This window comes from Mauremys reevesii, linkage group 3 (genome assembly GCF_016161935.1).
Source record: "Mauremys reevesii isolate NIE-2019 linkage group 3, ASM1616193v1, whole genome shotgun sequence".
Taxonomy (NCBI): domain Eukaryota; kingdom Metazoa; phylum Chordata; order Testudines; family Geoemydidae; genus Mauremys; species Mauremys reevesii.
The window spans coordinates 89,262,335-89,277,900 of record NC_052625.1 but is presented as its reverse complement, the minus strand read 5'-3'; the positions used below and the strand labels follow the sequence as shown (position 1 = coordinate 89,277,900).

Sequence of the window (15,566 nt, the reverse complement as noted above, 5' to 3'; positions counted from 1 at the left end):
GACAAAGTTAAATCGACACAACGTTTACTGATCGCCCTCAATCCAGAAACACAGTTGCCAAGGTTAGTAGAGCTCCTTGACTGACATTTTTTAATTAGAATTATAATGGAAACTCTGTTGCAAATATATATGGCAAGACTATCATTGAACCGCTCTGTATGTGTAAATCAGAGCCTTCAAGAAATGCCTGTAACAATGCTCAGTAACCCCGTGACCATATGACTACATCTTTTGGCTTCCCATCTTCCTATTTTCCCTCATTGTTTGTTGCTTGCCACTTCCTCTGTCATGTCTGCATTTATACTGTAAACACTTTGGTACAAGAAGTGTCTATTTTATTTATCAGTAAAGAAGCTAGCATGTTGGATGTTTTATAGATAATAATTACTATTCAGGAAGCATCCTCCATAAATCAGCATTCAGTGACCCAGCCTTTTGGTGATATATGGAGAATTATTTGCAGTTGCTCATCATGTTAACGGGACTTGAGAGAAGCTAGTATAGTGTATCCTTCCCTCTTTAAAATGACTTTCAAAGATTTTCTTCAAAGGCTTCCATGCTACATCAGCTACTGTGGCCCACTATTCCGCAAATCCTCAACAATATTTTCTGAAGTCGTGCTTTCTATTAATCACTCCAGAGCCACTGTTTCCAGGGGCACCAATTCAGCACTGCATCCACAGTGTTGGGACACAGGCCTTTAAATGCAAAGCTTCCCTTATCATAAAACAAACTATAAGATGAAACAGGCATCTGTGGAGAGAGACCGAGAGGGCATTCTGTGAGGGGTCACTTTTCCATCTCTTCCCAGGAGGCTAACTGTACCCAAAGTGAAGCAGTGAAGAATAAGCATTTCAGGAAAAGTTTAAGAGGATCTTTCTTTTAAAAGCTCTCCCACTTGGATGTTTGTAATCTTCCTCTTCCAAGCTTGTCATCTTCCTCTTTTAAACTAGACTGTGATACCACATATTTACAAAAACCTAACTGTTCATGGAAATGGTTGTTTCATTGGTTCTAATGTAAAACTAAATACAGTCCAAGCATATGGATGCTCAAAGATCATCAGGGGGCAAGGAGGCATGTTTTTAGTCACCAAAGTAGATTTTCTTCACAGTGTTTTACTGTAATTCTTCATTATAGCATAAGAAAATGTAAACTGACAAATATTCAGCCAGACAGTACACTACAATGCTAGTTAACTGTTTTCCTGGCTGTTTGTAACAAATCTCTAGACTAGTCAAGTTGACCTGGAGCATCCAGCAATATCTCTCTCTTTCTCTCTTGTCTCCCCAACCTGTGCACATATGTATAATTTCATCTTCAGCTTCAGCCAACAGATTCAAGGTTCTCTGAGGATCAGAGGTGGCAGGCATAGAAGCTGAGAACAATGAATCAGAGGTTAAAATTGTAAAGACAAATTTAATAAATTTGTAGTAGTATTTATAGAGAACATAAAGGGGTCATATTCTGCCCTGTTCTGTGTGGATGTGCTGAGGGTTGCATAGAGAGCCTCTGACCCCATGTCCCTCGACCCTAGCACAGTAGTATGTCAGGATACATGGCTAGAACTCAAGAAAACATGAGGTGGGTGACTTCCATTCTATGCTAATTGGTCTGCCCCCATACTCCCAAGGAGACATGGTTTAGATGCCCAGACTACGCATCACATGCTAGTTGGGAGTGCATACTGGTCCCTTTTAATAGGGTGACTAGATGTCCCATTTTTATAGGGACAGTCCCATTTTTGGGACTTTCTTATACCGGGGCCTATTATCCCCCACCCCATCTCATTTTTTCACAGTTGCTATCTAATCACCCTACCTTTTAAGGCCTGGCAGTATTTAGCCCAGCTCTCCCCAACATCCACACTAAGGCCTGGTCTACACTGGGGCTGGGGGGCGGAGATTTATCTAAGTTACACAACTTCAGCTATGTGAATAACATAGCTGAAGTCAACATACTTAGATCTACTTACCACAGTGTCTTCACTGCAGTAGGTTGACTGCTGATGCTCCCCCATCGACTCTGCCTACACTTCTTGCTCCGGTGGAGTACTGGAGTCAACGGGAGAGTGCTTGGTGGTCAGTTTATCATGTCTTCACTAGATGTGATAAATCGACCACCGCTAGATCGATTGCTCCAGAGGTAAGTGTAGACATGCCCTAAGTCATTCTGCCCTGCTTCTGGAGGATGGCTCTGATAACCACTACACAGCTAGTACTACTTCACTTCCTGCCTTCCCAGAACATCTGCAGCAGGTAAAGACAGAAGTTAAACTGAGAAGCAAAGTTCATATCCAGATTTGATTTTTCCCAAGTTTGGGGCTGTTACGATCCAGAGTTTGGTTTTAGCTCAGCCTTTAGACAAAAATATATATAATAAATATATTAAGTACAAGAGTGCCAGGAATATTTCACTTCCAAGTCACTGGGTCAGGTTTTGCTTGCTGTTGCAACCATGCAACTCCCTAGACTTCAGTAAAGAACGATAGATCTAAAGGAAGAGGGATTTGCCCCCCTGTGTTTCATATGCCCTCTTCAAAAGAAAAGCAGTGGAGTTTTTCTTCTGTGTACATTACATTCATTGGATGTGGAAAACAAATATGACTATAGGGGACAATATGCTTGTGGATTATTCCAGTTCTACAAATATAAAAATTGTCTCAAATAGTAGTACTAGACATTTTTTAATATACTTGCCAACAACAGAATAATAGCATGGATACGGTAAAGCAAACTTCCTTCTTTATTCCCTCTCCTGTAAATATATTTTACTATTGCTTTTTACAAAAATACTGTTTTAAATGGGGAGGGAGATAATGAGATTGTTTTTGGAAGAACAATACTATTATCTTAAAATAATGAACAAAAAGAATAATACAATAGTTAACAAAATAAATAGGAAAATTATGCTTGCTTATATGAAAACATTTTTCCTCTTAAAACATTGGAAAGTGTATTAACAATAACAATCTCTCAGAAAAAAATGTTAGCAATTTCTGATTTTATGGTTTTATGTAAAACCAGTTTTATTTATTTATATATTTATTTATCAGATTATACACAATTGCACTAGAGTTTTGGAAACATTAAATGTCTTAATAACATTACATTGTAGTCCCTATGGAAAAATTTTAGGAGCACAGTTTTGAAAACACATTGTACAAAGTATCATGCCATCACAAAAATGACAAAACAAGAGATGATTTTATATTAAGTAGCAAAGGAACTAATCACAAAAAGGCTTGCATAAGTATCCAGAGAGAAACATTTTCTCTGTGTTGCCACATTGTATGTCTAATTCTGCTCTCTTTGGTCCAAATCTAGAGCCCAGTGCCTGACCTAAGTGGCAGTACCAATCTCTTGATAGATTGGGGTGGGGGGAGGGGAGGGATGGAATCCTACATAAGGGATATATTCTATTCTCTATCTTTGTACAAAACTCCCATTGTTATCAATGGTAGCTCTGTTGTTGCTTGAGGTTATGATGTGATTATGTCCTAGATATGTAGAGCTGGACCAGAGACCATAATAAACATGTCATTTGGTCTTCTCCACAGAATAATGGGATAACCCTGCTTCTAAACCTTAATTTCTAGGGCCATTACCAACAACCACAATCTAGTTCTCAGCTTTTCAGACTCAGAGAGGTTCTTATTGTAGATCCAAAGCGGCAGACAGTTCCAGAGCTGGGACTCCCATGACAGACCACCTATCTCAGCTCCTGCAGCAACTTTGATTAGCAGCTGGGTAGAGTGGATTTACTTCACATTATGGTGGTAGCCCCACACATAACTGTTCACTATGGAATACAAGCATATCACTATTTAGCAAGATTACATATCAAGGTGCAGTCTCTTCAAGCATTATTTCATACAGCCTGCTTCCCCTTCAAAAATCTGAACTGCCACACAAACTAGGAGAAGTCAATTTCTTACAAACTCAGGGACTGACTTTATTTTATTTATTTATTTATTTATTTTGCATCTATAGCCTTTTTCCTAGAAGAGAGATTTGTGGACATGAAGATAATAACAGTACTGTAATCCCAAGGATCAATTAATCATGCTAGGTCTCATTCTTTCCTGCATATGCATGTGATATCTTTTAGGAAAATCTTCTATCACAACTATATTGTAAGAGGTTCTTCGTGGCAGATCCCCGATCTATACACTATGAATTTCACCAGTCATAGAATATACATTTAATACAACCAAGATTTATCACTTCCCTTTGTGTCTGTTGGGGAATATTCTCCATACCACCCCTCTCAGAAAGTTACATTGTTAGTGGCTAATAAATCAGTGTGGAGGGTGAATGAGTGAGATTCAGGTATTCATTCCAAATCCACCTTTCACAATCTTCCTCAAGAACAAGGCGGTGCTGCACTCCCACTCCAAATTTCTCCCCAAAGGGACTTCATAATTTCACCTTAACCAGTGTATTAACCTCATCTTGTTTCCAAAAATCTCATGACTTGCCTGAGGACACAATATTGCACTAACTGAACATTTAGTGAACTCTGACCCGTCTGGGTAGGGCAAAGCCTTTTCAGAGATCTCCTTTGATTTATTCATTGCTTTTGAGGGAAAGTCTGAAGGGAAAACCATTTCTAACAAGAGCATATTCTGAATTCAGACTCGCTAGAACCATACATAGGTCCATAACCAGGTATCCTCAGAGTTTATTCTGTGAGAAGAAAGTCATCTTCTGCAGCATGTTTAAAAGCCTGCCTGTTTCTGTAAAGCTGCTATGAGGAGCTCAACTCTCAGTTTTAGTCAACATTATTCTGTCAGCAGCAAAGAATCCTGTGGCACCTTATAGACTAACAGATGTTTTGCAGCATGAGCTTTACAAACTGAATAATTCAACCAAGAAGTAGGTATTCAGGCAAAAAACATGCTTAAAATATAATAAATATCTTAGTGGTAAGGGCTGCAGGCTTCTTCTTCTTAGAGAAGAACTAACACCCCTCCCCTGATATTATTGATACAGTACTGGTGCTAAAACAGACGCACATTTGGAGAGTTCAGGTGCCACAGGATTCTTTGCTGCTTCTACAGAACCAGACTAACACGGCTACCCCTCTGATATTATTCTGTCAGTACTGGTGCTAAAACAGACGCACATTTGGAGAGTTCAGTCTTTATTGAACTAAGTGCTCCTCTGGCTTCCTGGGTCTGTTACAGCTGGTAAGTCCCAAAAGAGTGGGGACATCATCTCAAAGAAGAAATGAAGGTAACTCATCTATAACTGGAGTTCTGAGTGTTTCTTTCTTTGCTTCTCCCCAGCTACTTACCTTCCTGCAAGTTCTTTCAGAGAGACTTTTGCAAAGCAGAAATAACTGGGGAGGGGTCAGTTTGAAACAAGTATTCTTATAGCCTCAGTCAAAACATTTGGCACTGGATAAGGTATGTGTGTGCTGCCCGTGGCGTTACAGCTTTCAAAAGGTTTCAGCATTCCCAGTACAAAAATGGTGCATCTGCAGAGACAGATTACTCAGAGAAGGCTAATGACAAGTGAATAACCTTCCATCTTTTAGCTGCATCACATCTTCCATTGTAAATAAAGACTGCAGCATTATGTGTCAGTTTATTGTAAAGTTGGATTACTGCCAATAATGTAAAACATATACATACTTCATTTTGTTTGAAAAGCTGCCACCAATTCAAATGGAAGCTTTCTCTGCTGAAAAATGCATGTTTATTAACTGGCTTTTGGTGAGCATTCATTTATTGTGACTCTCATACTGTTGTTCACAAAAGGAATGCAAATTCAACCCTTGGGAGGGTCATACTCTTCTAACCTTCATGTACATTGGTTCAGGTGACAAAGTTTGCCTAGTTCTGTTTAAAAGAGATATCCGTATAAAGAATGAAATATTTTTTGCTTTAGAGGTCAGGGTTAAGGTTATTGCTATGGATTTTTAAGAAGCTCATATTGCAACTGTCGGCACTGTATAGCTAGCTTGAGAATAAATAAGCACACTTAAGTTTCCTGTGCTGCCAGTCCTCTAATTGTCATAAGTACAAGTGTTCAAGCCTAGTTGTGTACATACACAAAATACCTCTTGGAGAATCTGCACATCCCTCCTCCACACTCATCTCCTTCTCTATCTTTAAGCACCCTTCACTGTCCTAAAGTTTCCATTTAAGTCCACTTCTTTAGGGAACAGTAAAAAAGGGATAAACAGGCAATTTTAGGCACACTTACAGGTTTCTTCATTTTTGTCACAGGACTCAGACTAATGCTCATGGAACAATTTATTTCTTTGTTAACATCTTTTTTTACGGTTACATTATAATGACAATACTGGGCCCACTTCTGCAGTCAGTGAAGTTCCAAATCTCTCACTGAAGTCAGAGGCTTTTAATCGTGCAAGTTATGCAGGATTGGGCCCTTGAACTTTACATTAATTTTTGTAAAGAAGATCAAACATATTCCATAACAGATGGTGACAGGTATACAAACATAGCCTAACATTCTATTAATACTAAGTCATGAAATACTGAACTTTCCATTCATACAGTCCTGGGACTCTGCTCCTTTCAGCATTTTGCATACATGAACAAAAGCTTCCCTAAAGAAGAGACATATTATGGGGCATCTTTATTTTAAGTATTAACTAAAATGCTTTTATTAAATATGGATTATTGTGTGATTATGGTTTATAATAAAATCAATGATCCTTAAAATATTTTGGACTTTCTGCTTTGTCACTTCATGTTACTTTATAAAATAAATCATGCTTATTCCATGTCTATGTATGTTTATACATTGTTTTCATGAATTTTGCATTAACTGAGCTCCAATTGGAACAGAAGTTAGCATCAAAAAATATGCAAATGTATTTTCAGCTCATGGCTAGCAAATCCACTCCCATTTTGCACCCACAAACACTTTTTTTCTACAAACAAAAGATACTTTGTACAAGCTCAGTTGTATCCAAAATAATTGGGAAAACATCTGATCTGCCCAAATGGTGCAACCTTTTTTGCACTTTAAGCACGATTTGTGACCTAATTTATTATTTTGCAACAGTAAACAGTGCATCAAGGCCTCTGAGGTTTCTGCTTCATGCTTCTGTCCCCTGTCGTGCATGCTGTTTATCTAAGATTATTTAGCACTGCTTTGTTATAATATTGATCACTAGTACAAACATGGGCAGACTTCAAAGTTAAAGTTTGTTAGAGAAATGTAAGTACTTAAAAAGATAAATAATTTTAGAAATATCGTTTTCCCCTTTATTGGTTGACTACGTTTGCTAATAACATTTGTCAGAAAATCTGTGATTTCGTTTTTATTTTAGTGTCTCAATAAAAAAAAAAAAAAAGCTGGACTTAGAATGGATTGCATCTGATGTTGCTAATGTTTCCTGGAAATGGAAAACTGTGATAACAGCTGCTATCTTGGCTCATTTTCAAAAAAAAAAAAAAAGATTTTTTTTACAGCAGCAATTTACAAGTAGTTAAAACTATTTCCAATAGGCTTGCATCTTTACTAAAAATGTAAGTCAGTCAAATGTTTCCTTTCCAATCAGATTACTACTTCTATTCTTTCACCAAGTCATTGACTATCAGAATTGTTTTTAGCCAAACAATACATTTATTCTAAAAATAAATGTTAATTTATGAAGTAAACTACAATTTAGCCATGTATGGAAGACAACACAAAATATAGGTTCTTTCTATTGTTAAAGCAAAAAAACGAGGGTAAGAATTAAGAAGGTATCAGCAGATACAATACCTAAAGAGATCATATCAAGTAAAGGTTTTGTTAAAATACATTTTAGAGGAATAGAAAACGTTTCCATGGGTATGTATGTTTTTGGTGTTTGTTTAATTGCAAACATATCTGGTTTCTCCTTAGATTTAAACTTTCCCTTGCAGTGGTTGTAACTAAAGACTGTAGCATTGTAGAAGATAAATGATTGGCCTCAATGGTGAAAAGTAAATTTTGCCTTTGGATATGCAACTAAAGCTCCTGGTGAAGTCAGTGGGAGTTCGGTGCATATTCAAGGGTAGAATTTGGCCCCATAGCTTTGCAAAATACTTTCAGCTTGAATAATTAAAAGGTGTTTTTAATACAAGGAAAGCAGAACATTAAAAAAAATTAACATGTCCCTTTTTATGGTCTCTGCAAAATAATGATAAAGACAATCATACTTTTTTTTTTAATTTACAGCTAAAATTTGTGCCTGATCATTTGGTATATGCAATCGCTTTCAAAATTACTCAGTTTATGTAGTGGAGACTATTGTCAATATGCTAAAGGAATTGTTTATTTCTGTCATGCACAAATATAGATTTTATTTATTTGGCGTATGCAATTCAGTCAAGCCAAGCCACAGCATTCCTATCAATGATGTTGAAGGCATGAAGACCTCCAGGAAGTTGAGTCATTTTGCAGTCCTCAATAATAGGTGTCATGGTTTGTGACTGCCCACACTGACATAGTGGCCTGTTGCTAAAATGCCACCGAAATTCTGCTGCAGCACAAATTCCGTGTCTGGTGCGAAACCGGTTCAGCAGGGTCCATTGCCTTTGCAGTAAATCAAACCCAAGTTTGACAATGAGTGGGGGTCCGAGACAAGATAATTATTTATCTCTTTCTCTGAGGACTTTTAAGCTCGCCACACGTCCTCTACTGTAAATCCCTCACTCAGTAAAACTTACCCACAATGGGCGATGTGAGGGCAGATGACCATGTGGTGGATTAAACAAGTCTTTAATTAATGGTAGCTGTGACATATCATGCAATTTCATCACACGCTTTGCTGCGTTTTCCTCTCTGTGAACACTGAGCGGAGCAATATTGCAGTATATTGAATAGAGATAATACTTCTTGATATGAAGTTCCTAAGGCATATTAAATAGACTGTATCCGGCTACACAATGATGATGATTTAAAACAGGCCAGGCCACAAGGTGAAGCAAAGGAGTAGTTTAGAATTGCACCCTCTTCATCGCATTTGAGATGGCAATGAGGATTGACACCAACTGGTAAAGGGAAGTAGAGTTTTGGCAAAAGGATGCAAAATTCATTTCCTTGTGCCTCAGTTTCTTCAAATGAAAAAAGGGAAGCATGATACTTACCCTCCACAGTAAAGTGCGTTGAGATCTATGAATGAAAATCATTACATAAGAGCTATGTATTATTGTTATTATTTACTATTGATTTGGTCAAAAATGTCTGCTGGAATCAGAATATCCCAGAATTCAATTTTTAAATCCTTTTTTTGTGCATTAGAAATGAAATAGTTGAATGGTCTTTGACTACAGTCTCACGTCTTTGTTATAAAAAAAAAATGTTTAAGCTCAGAGTAAAGGGCCTGCTTCAAAGTCTCTTCAGCTGTCTGCTTGAATCTCATTCTTTTTACCAAGACCTGAGCAGATTTAAAATCTTGGGAAGTTCTAATATTCCAAATGCTCTGACTTTTCTACCTTTATGGTTGTACAGCCATTCCAGTTTTAATTCATGTCGTCCATGAAGTAGGACCTTGGAAACAGTCATTGTCAATGGCAAGGTTTAGTACCATTGATTTACATAGAGGTGCTTCAGCACATCCAGCAGATTAAAACACCTTGAATAGAAGGAGACCAGGTCTGCCTAAAAGAGAGCACTAATAAACTAAAAGAATTTCTAGTACACTTTAAGATTCTAAAGAACTCCTAGAGATAAGAGTAGATCATATTGAATCTTACAAATTGGTTCCCCTCAGGACATGGCGACTGCCCTCATATACTCAATCCTTAACACTTGAAGAGATTTTTTGCTTTACCTTCTTTAAGATGTCGTGATTTTAATATTTGTATTTGTAATACTAATGCTCCGAAACTTAAAAATGAGCTGAAATTAAATAAACTGGAAAACAAATAATACTGTAGTACCCTGTTTCAGGATACTGAGGAATAGGATACTAATCATGAGAAGAAACATGTCTAGCCTGAAATACATTTTAAAGCAAACTTCACATCCTCCTTCACTCTCTTCCCCAGACCTGTACTGAGGCCTTCAGAGCTCTGTGTTTCCCCTGCTACAGCAGATGGCATCACTGGAGCAGTGTAAGGAATGCCACTCCTGCATATCTTTGTTCTAGTGATTTCATCAACTAAAGCAGGTCTTGACAGGAAAAAAGCCTTTCAGTTCACCTTTGAGTATCATATACTGTTGTACAGAGCTTAGGAGGCAGAGAAACTTTTTTTGATCCAGGAAAGGAATTAAAAAATATTTTTCCAATTCCAGTCCTCTTGACCTGAAACCTTAGTATTCCTTCAATACTCATGTTCTATACAAGTAACAACATTTTCTCTAAGGACAAGATTTCTTGATCCATGCTGAATCTGCCAGACATTTTGCTTTGACATCATAGTATGACAAACGTGCTTTCTAACATTTCCTTCTTGTTGATTACTGTTGCACAGGACAGCTTCTTAAAGAGCATGAATCAGATCCATGTTCACACATTGCATATGCAGCATTTCTGTGGCTGACAACAAGGACTCCATATACAAGCTAACAGTGAAATAAGGTTAAACCGGAGAAGGGCATGCTGAGACTGCTGTAATTCGGTAGCAATTTTTTTCCAAGTACTCATCATTATTATGACTAGATATTTAGCCTTAGGTGTGCTGAGGAAATCAGTCTGGCTCATCCATCTAGTGTTGACAAATGCTGGGGTGGATATTGTCCTGTTAGGTTAATCATTACTTTATTTGTCTGAAAGATTTGCTAATTCCTATAGCTATGTAGGATGGCTATTGTGGTACTTAGCAGATGACTTCAATGCTGCAATAACCTTTTTGGTATAGCCATTTGTACGCTGTGTCTTGAAATTAGAGTGGACAATGACTCTTTTGAGGATATGAACCTTGCACAGGTTGTGCATGTCTGATGAAATGTTTTTGTAATGATAGTCTGCACATCACTTCAGCCATCCCTTGCATATTGTTTCCCTTATCATTGCCTAAGCCTATCAGGTACCTTTTAATCAAACCTCCAAGCTGTTTAATCTAGGAAATATTTTACGTCTTGTCCCAGTACTGAATGCTTCTACAAATTCTTCTGCACAGGAAACAGCTGAGACATACATCCTGCCCCCACCACAACTGAAGTGCATAGTCATCCTGCGGAGACCTAATCCAGATCTCCCACTTTGTGATAGATCACTGTTACTTCAATATTATGGCATTTTGAATGGACTTTTTTAAGACATATGAAAGCTGTTTAAGCTCATTATCAGAGAAAATGTAGGATTAAAAATTACAGATTTTAGCAAACAATTTGAAAATCAATAATTCCTTTATTTATCTGCCAAGAGATAAGTTCAGGGTTCAGGGCTTTTCTTGCTGCAGCACAATCACAAAAACCACAATGTCAGGAACGTTGGCAGTACAGTTCTCTTCATCGATGAAGTGCTACCATCAATCTAAGGCCTTTTTTGTTAGATAAAAGCATATTTAACAAAAACACCATTTGATTTGTAATGCTTTCTTTCTTTCTTTCTTTCTTTCTTTCTTACCATTGCTGATTGACAACCTTTTTGTGTAAATTAAAATGATCTGCTGCAATACCAGCTTGCTGTCTTCTACATGATGGTATAGTCCATTATTTCTAACATCATAGCCATTTCCATAGTAGTGGTGTCACAAATGTGTTCTGAAATCACTAATGTAATCAGATAGAGAGGTGATTTTTTTTAAAAGGGAGCCATCATAATATCTTTCAGATGAGAATACCTGTCTTTACATACCCTAATTTTATATAACATTTTGCAAATAAATAAATAAAGCATAAGAGTTTACAAAGTTGATAAATTGTTATACGTATAACTGTAACAGAGTGTTAGCAGTTCTCTAGGATCAAATTTCTACCATTAAGATGATTTTTCACATCGTTGTTCAGCTGATCTCTGTATGTGTACAGGGCTGCAAAATTTTTACCAGTTTCTCTCTGTAAGAACTACAGAAATCCAGAATCCAGATCTAGCTCTGGGAGTCATTTGGGCCCAAATCCAGAAAAACACTTAAGCATGAATGATGCTTAAATTTAAATATGTGAGTAGTCCCATTGAATTAATGTGCTTAAAACTAAGCATGTGGCTAAGTGCTTTGCTGGATTGGGGCCTTGTAGATCTGCACTCAAAAGAACAGGCACTGCAGATACGGCAGCAGTAAAACCTGGCCCACCCTTTTAACGTGCCTTAGTCCTGACCTGAAAGGAACCATTGTCTCTAGCAATGAGAAGTTGTTTCTGTGTCCTTGATAATCGTATCCTTGGTCTGTCTGCTAAGCCTGTCAACAAAATGGCCAGATAGTATTATTTGAGATGCTGAATTTTATGACGTAGATACTTGTCCACTAATAACTGGTGTGAGGCCACTAACTAATTTTCCATGGACCACCAAACAAGCATCAGATAGTAACCACTCCCAGTGACTGTGTATCCTGGCTGGACTAGAGCCATCGACAATTCCCTAAGCCATCCAGTGTCCTTAACAAATTATTGTTGATGTACGTTTTGGAGAATATTCATGCTGAGAGAGTCGGATCTTTGGAGATTTTGAAGTGCTGTGTTCTGGCAAATTGTAATACATTTTTCGCCTTTAAATCTCTCTTAAAATCTCTGGGAGCAGAATTATCCATCACTGTTTTGCATTTTTAAAACTTTTGTGCAGCAGTTTACTCTGAGCTCTTTATATTAGCTAATAGGCTGTTTGTGCACAAATAAACATCACAGCCAGTTCTCAATCTGCTCCATGTTAAAGAAGGCTGCGACAGTTGTTGTTCTGTCTAAGGGCTAGAATAATTTGTCCTCTTGTCATTAACTTAATTTAACCCATTTTTCAGGGAGTAAAAGTAGATTGAGTGGGTGTGTTGTGCTCCAAATATATCTCTTTGGCCAAGTGACACCCCCTCTTTGAGCTCCACTATCTGAAACATTGTAGGCATTTGGATCTGGTGTTTAGCATGGAACAATCCCAAAAAAGCATCCCACTAAGGATTTCATACCACAACAGACCCTAGCTTTTCAGAGATAAGCATTTATATATCTGGCAATTGAGTTTTGTCCCAACTATCACTATGAAACGAAGCAGTAATGGTCTTAAGATGTTACTGACCAGCTATGGGGACTGTCTCCAGAGACAAAGCCTGTGGATGTTAATAAAATTTGTTTTCTGCATTTTAAAAATCCAGAATAGCATCTGGATACTAAGATAATGGGCACATTACAAATATATTTTAGACCATATTGACAACTTCAGTGGAAACAGGATGGATGATGAATGGATAGATAGAATTTCATATATTTAAATCCTGCAACTTTATGTCACAGGATAAAGATTGCAGTGAAGTTATTGTGATTGACCAGTAATTCTATTTAGCTACGTCGTGTTTTCAGAAAGATACAAGGAAAACTCTAAAATAATGTTGTATTTTGTTTTTATTAACCAGTGAATTCAGGAGACGGTATTGACTACAGCCAGCAGAAGCGTGAAAATATTGGAGATTTGATTCAAGAGACACTGGAAGCCTTTGAGCGCTATGGTGGAGAAGACGCTTATATAAACATTAAATACATGGTCCCTACCTATCAATCGTGCTTGTTAAACTAACAGATAAGACAGTTGTGTCAACAGGGATGATTCCATTTGTATTCTCAAAGGCTATATCCAATTCTGGATAATATCTTGTTATTCGTGCTTTCTTCCTCTACAGCTGCTAAAGTAGTGGCTTCTGGACCATTAAACTGCTAGCACTATTGTGAACAAGTCTTTCCAATACATAAATAGTGCCTGTTCCTTAGATTACAATGGTGTACTGTGCTTATTTGTTCTGTGAAAGAATTACTTCTTTATAACAGAGCTGACTGGAGCAGAAGTCAGAGTTAAACCTTCAGTTGTGTAGACAATAAAACCATAATTTTCATACACAATTCAGCAATTACTGTTCTGTGTCCGCTTGCCGTGGGGGTGATGTCAGGGGTTGTAACAAGAAGAGTTTATGCTGACTGCTTAATAGGTGTTTGTGATGGAAACGAAAGTTCAGCAATGCCTCTCCAGCAGCTGTGCAAAATTATGTGCTCTGATATACAATAAAACTGTTGAATGTATATACCAATTACAGTAGGAAACTTTATACAGTCCATTATAAAGCTCTGTGATAAAAATTAATTAATGTTTCTTCCTCACTCATGATATGGGTTTCCAGGTGTTTCCCTTTTTATGTAGTTTGGGTTCTTATTTAGGAAAATAACATGTGAGAGTAGTTTTAAAAAAAAATCTCAAATTTATCAGCTGGGGTAAGGTGAATATGTATTATACAATCCCAAAACAAAGTGCTATATTAACCAACCATTGCACAGTTGTTTATGTAGAAAGGACACTAGTATTCTTCATAGCTCTTAAAATCTTTTTTAATTGTTTATAGTTTATAATTGTTTGTAAGTTTCCTCATTAAATAAGTTGTCACCAGTGCATCCCCATAGCAGGTTGTTTTCATAGCCTTGCATGTAAGTGAGGCTTTTGGAATTGATTTTATTAATTTAAATACATAAATATAAAGTACACCAATAAAGAATTACATGAACTTCAGTATTGCCACACCCATTCATTCAAAATCATGAGGTAGTTTTTTGTTGGGGGGGCATTAATTATAAATTTTGGGCTCATTGTGTTTGTCTTCTCCTTTCTGATCTTTTAAGCTACACCTGGGTCACATTTTCAAGCTTGTCTATGTAAACATGAGGGCTAGAAACTTACTTTTTTAATGAAAGCTGAGATCTTCATGAATCTGGGCGATTGGGCTTTTGGAAAAACATCAACTATCACTAGACTCATGACAAAATCATGGAAGTTGGGAACACAGGAACTTTAAAAATTAAACCATTTTGGAAAATCATTTTAGTAAGGTAAATCAAATTGTGGGGCTGCCACCCCTGACAAATGTACCTTTAAGCATGACAGGCAGTGTGTTTCTGGGCAATTATAGCATAACTCAAAGTCCTTTATAAAGCACAAAACCAAAGGCCAAGTGATTTAAAGCACTTCAGTAATGGTATGACCTTCAAATACACTCCCTAGTTGGTTTACTGCTATCAAGAGATGTAATTTATACATAAAAATGGAAAATTGAGCTCCTGCATTCACCAGTTCATATAGATGCAGCACTGACATACAGATATCCTAGCGACAATTTCTAATTGAATATAATTATCAAACAGCCTCAGCCAGATCCTCAGCTGCTGTAAATAAGCACAGCTTCAGTGAGGCCAGTTAGCTACATGGATTTAGACCAGGTCAACAGTAAAGTTTTTTTTACCTCAAGTTTATTGCCAATTAGCTCAAAGGAGGTAAAAGTTGTACAGACTGGTGTGGACACTAGGCTGCAAGGTAAACCACAGTCCCTTTGTATTCTGGAACAAACATTTGGGGAGTGTCCAGATTACCTGTCCAGCCCTGTTAACTAACAAGTTAATTGGCAATTAACTCAAGGTAAAAAATGACTAATGTAGAAAAGACCCAGCTGTGGATCTGGCTTTTTACCTACATACCTCTCTGAAACAAGG

At 37.3% G+C, this 15,566-nt stretch overlaps 1 protein-coding gene across 2 annotated transcripts in view; it reads left to right on the top strand.

The window, feature by feature from the left end:
• Window positions 1-13,812, top strand: part of PACRG (parkin coregulated) — a 473,656-nt gene extending 459,844 nt beyond the window's left edge. For both annotated transcript variants that reach the window (XM_039529627.1, XM_039529624.1), the window contains one exon: window positions 13,454-13,812. In XM_039529627.1, the coding sequence (XP_039385561.1) occupies window positions 13,454-13,614 (161 nt within the window). In that variant the 3' untranslated portion in view covers window positions 13,615-13,812. The remainder of the gene's footprint in view (window positions 1-13,453) is intronic.
• Window positions 13,813-15,566: the final 1,754 nt, after the last annotated feature.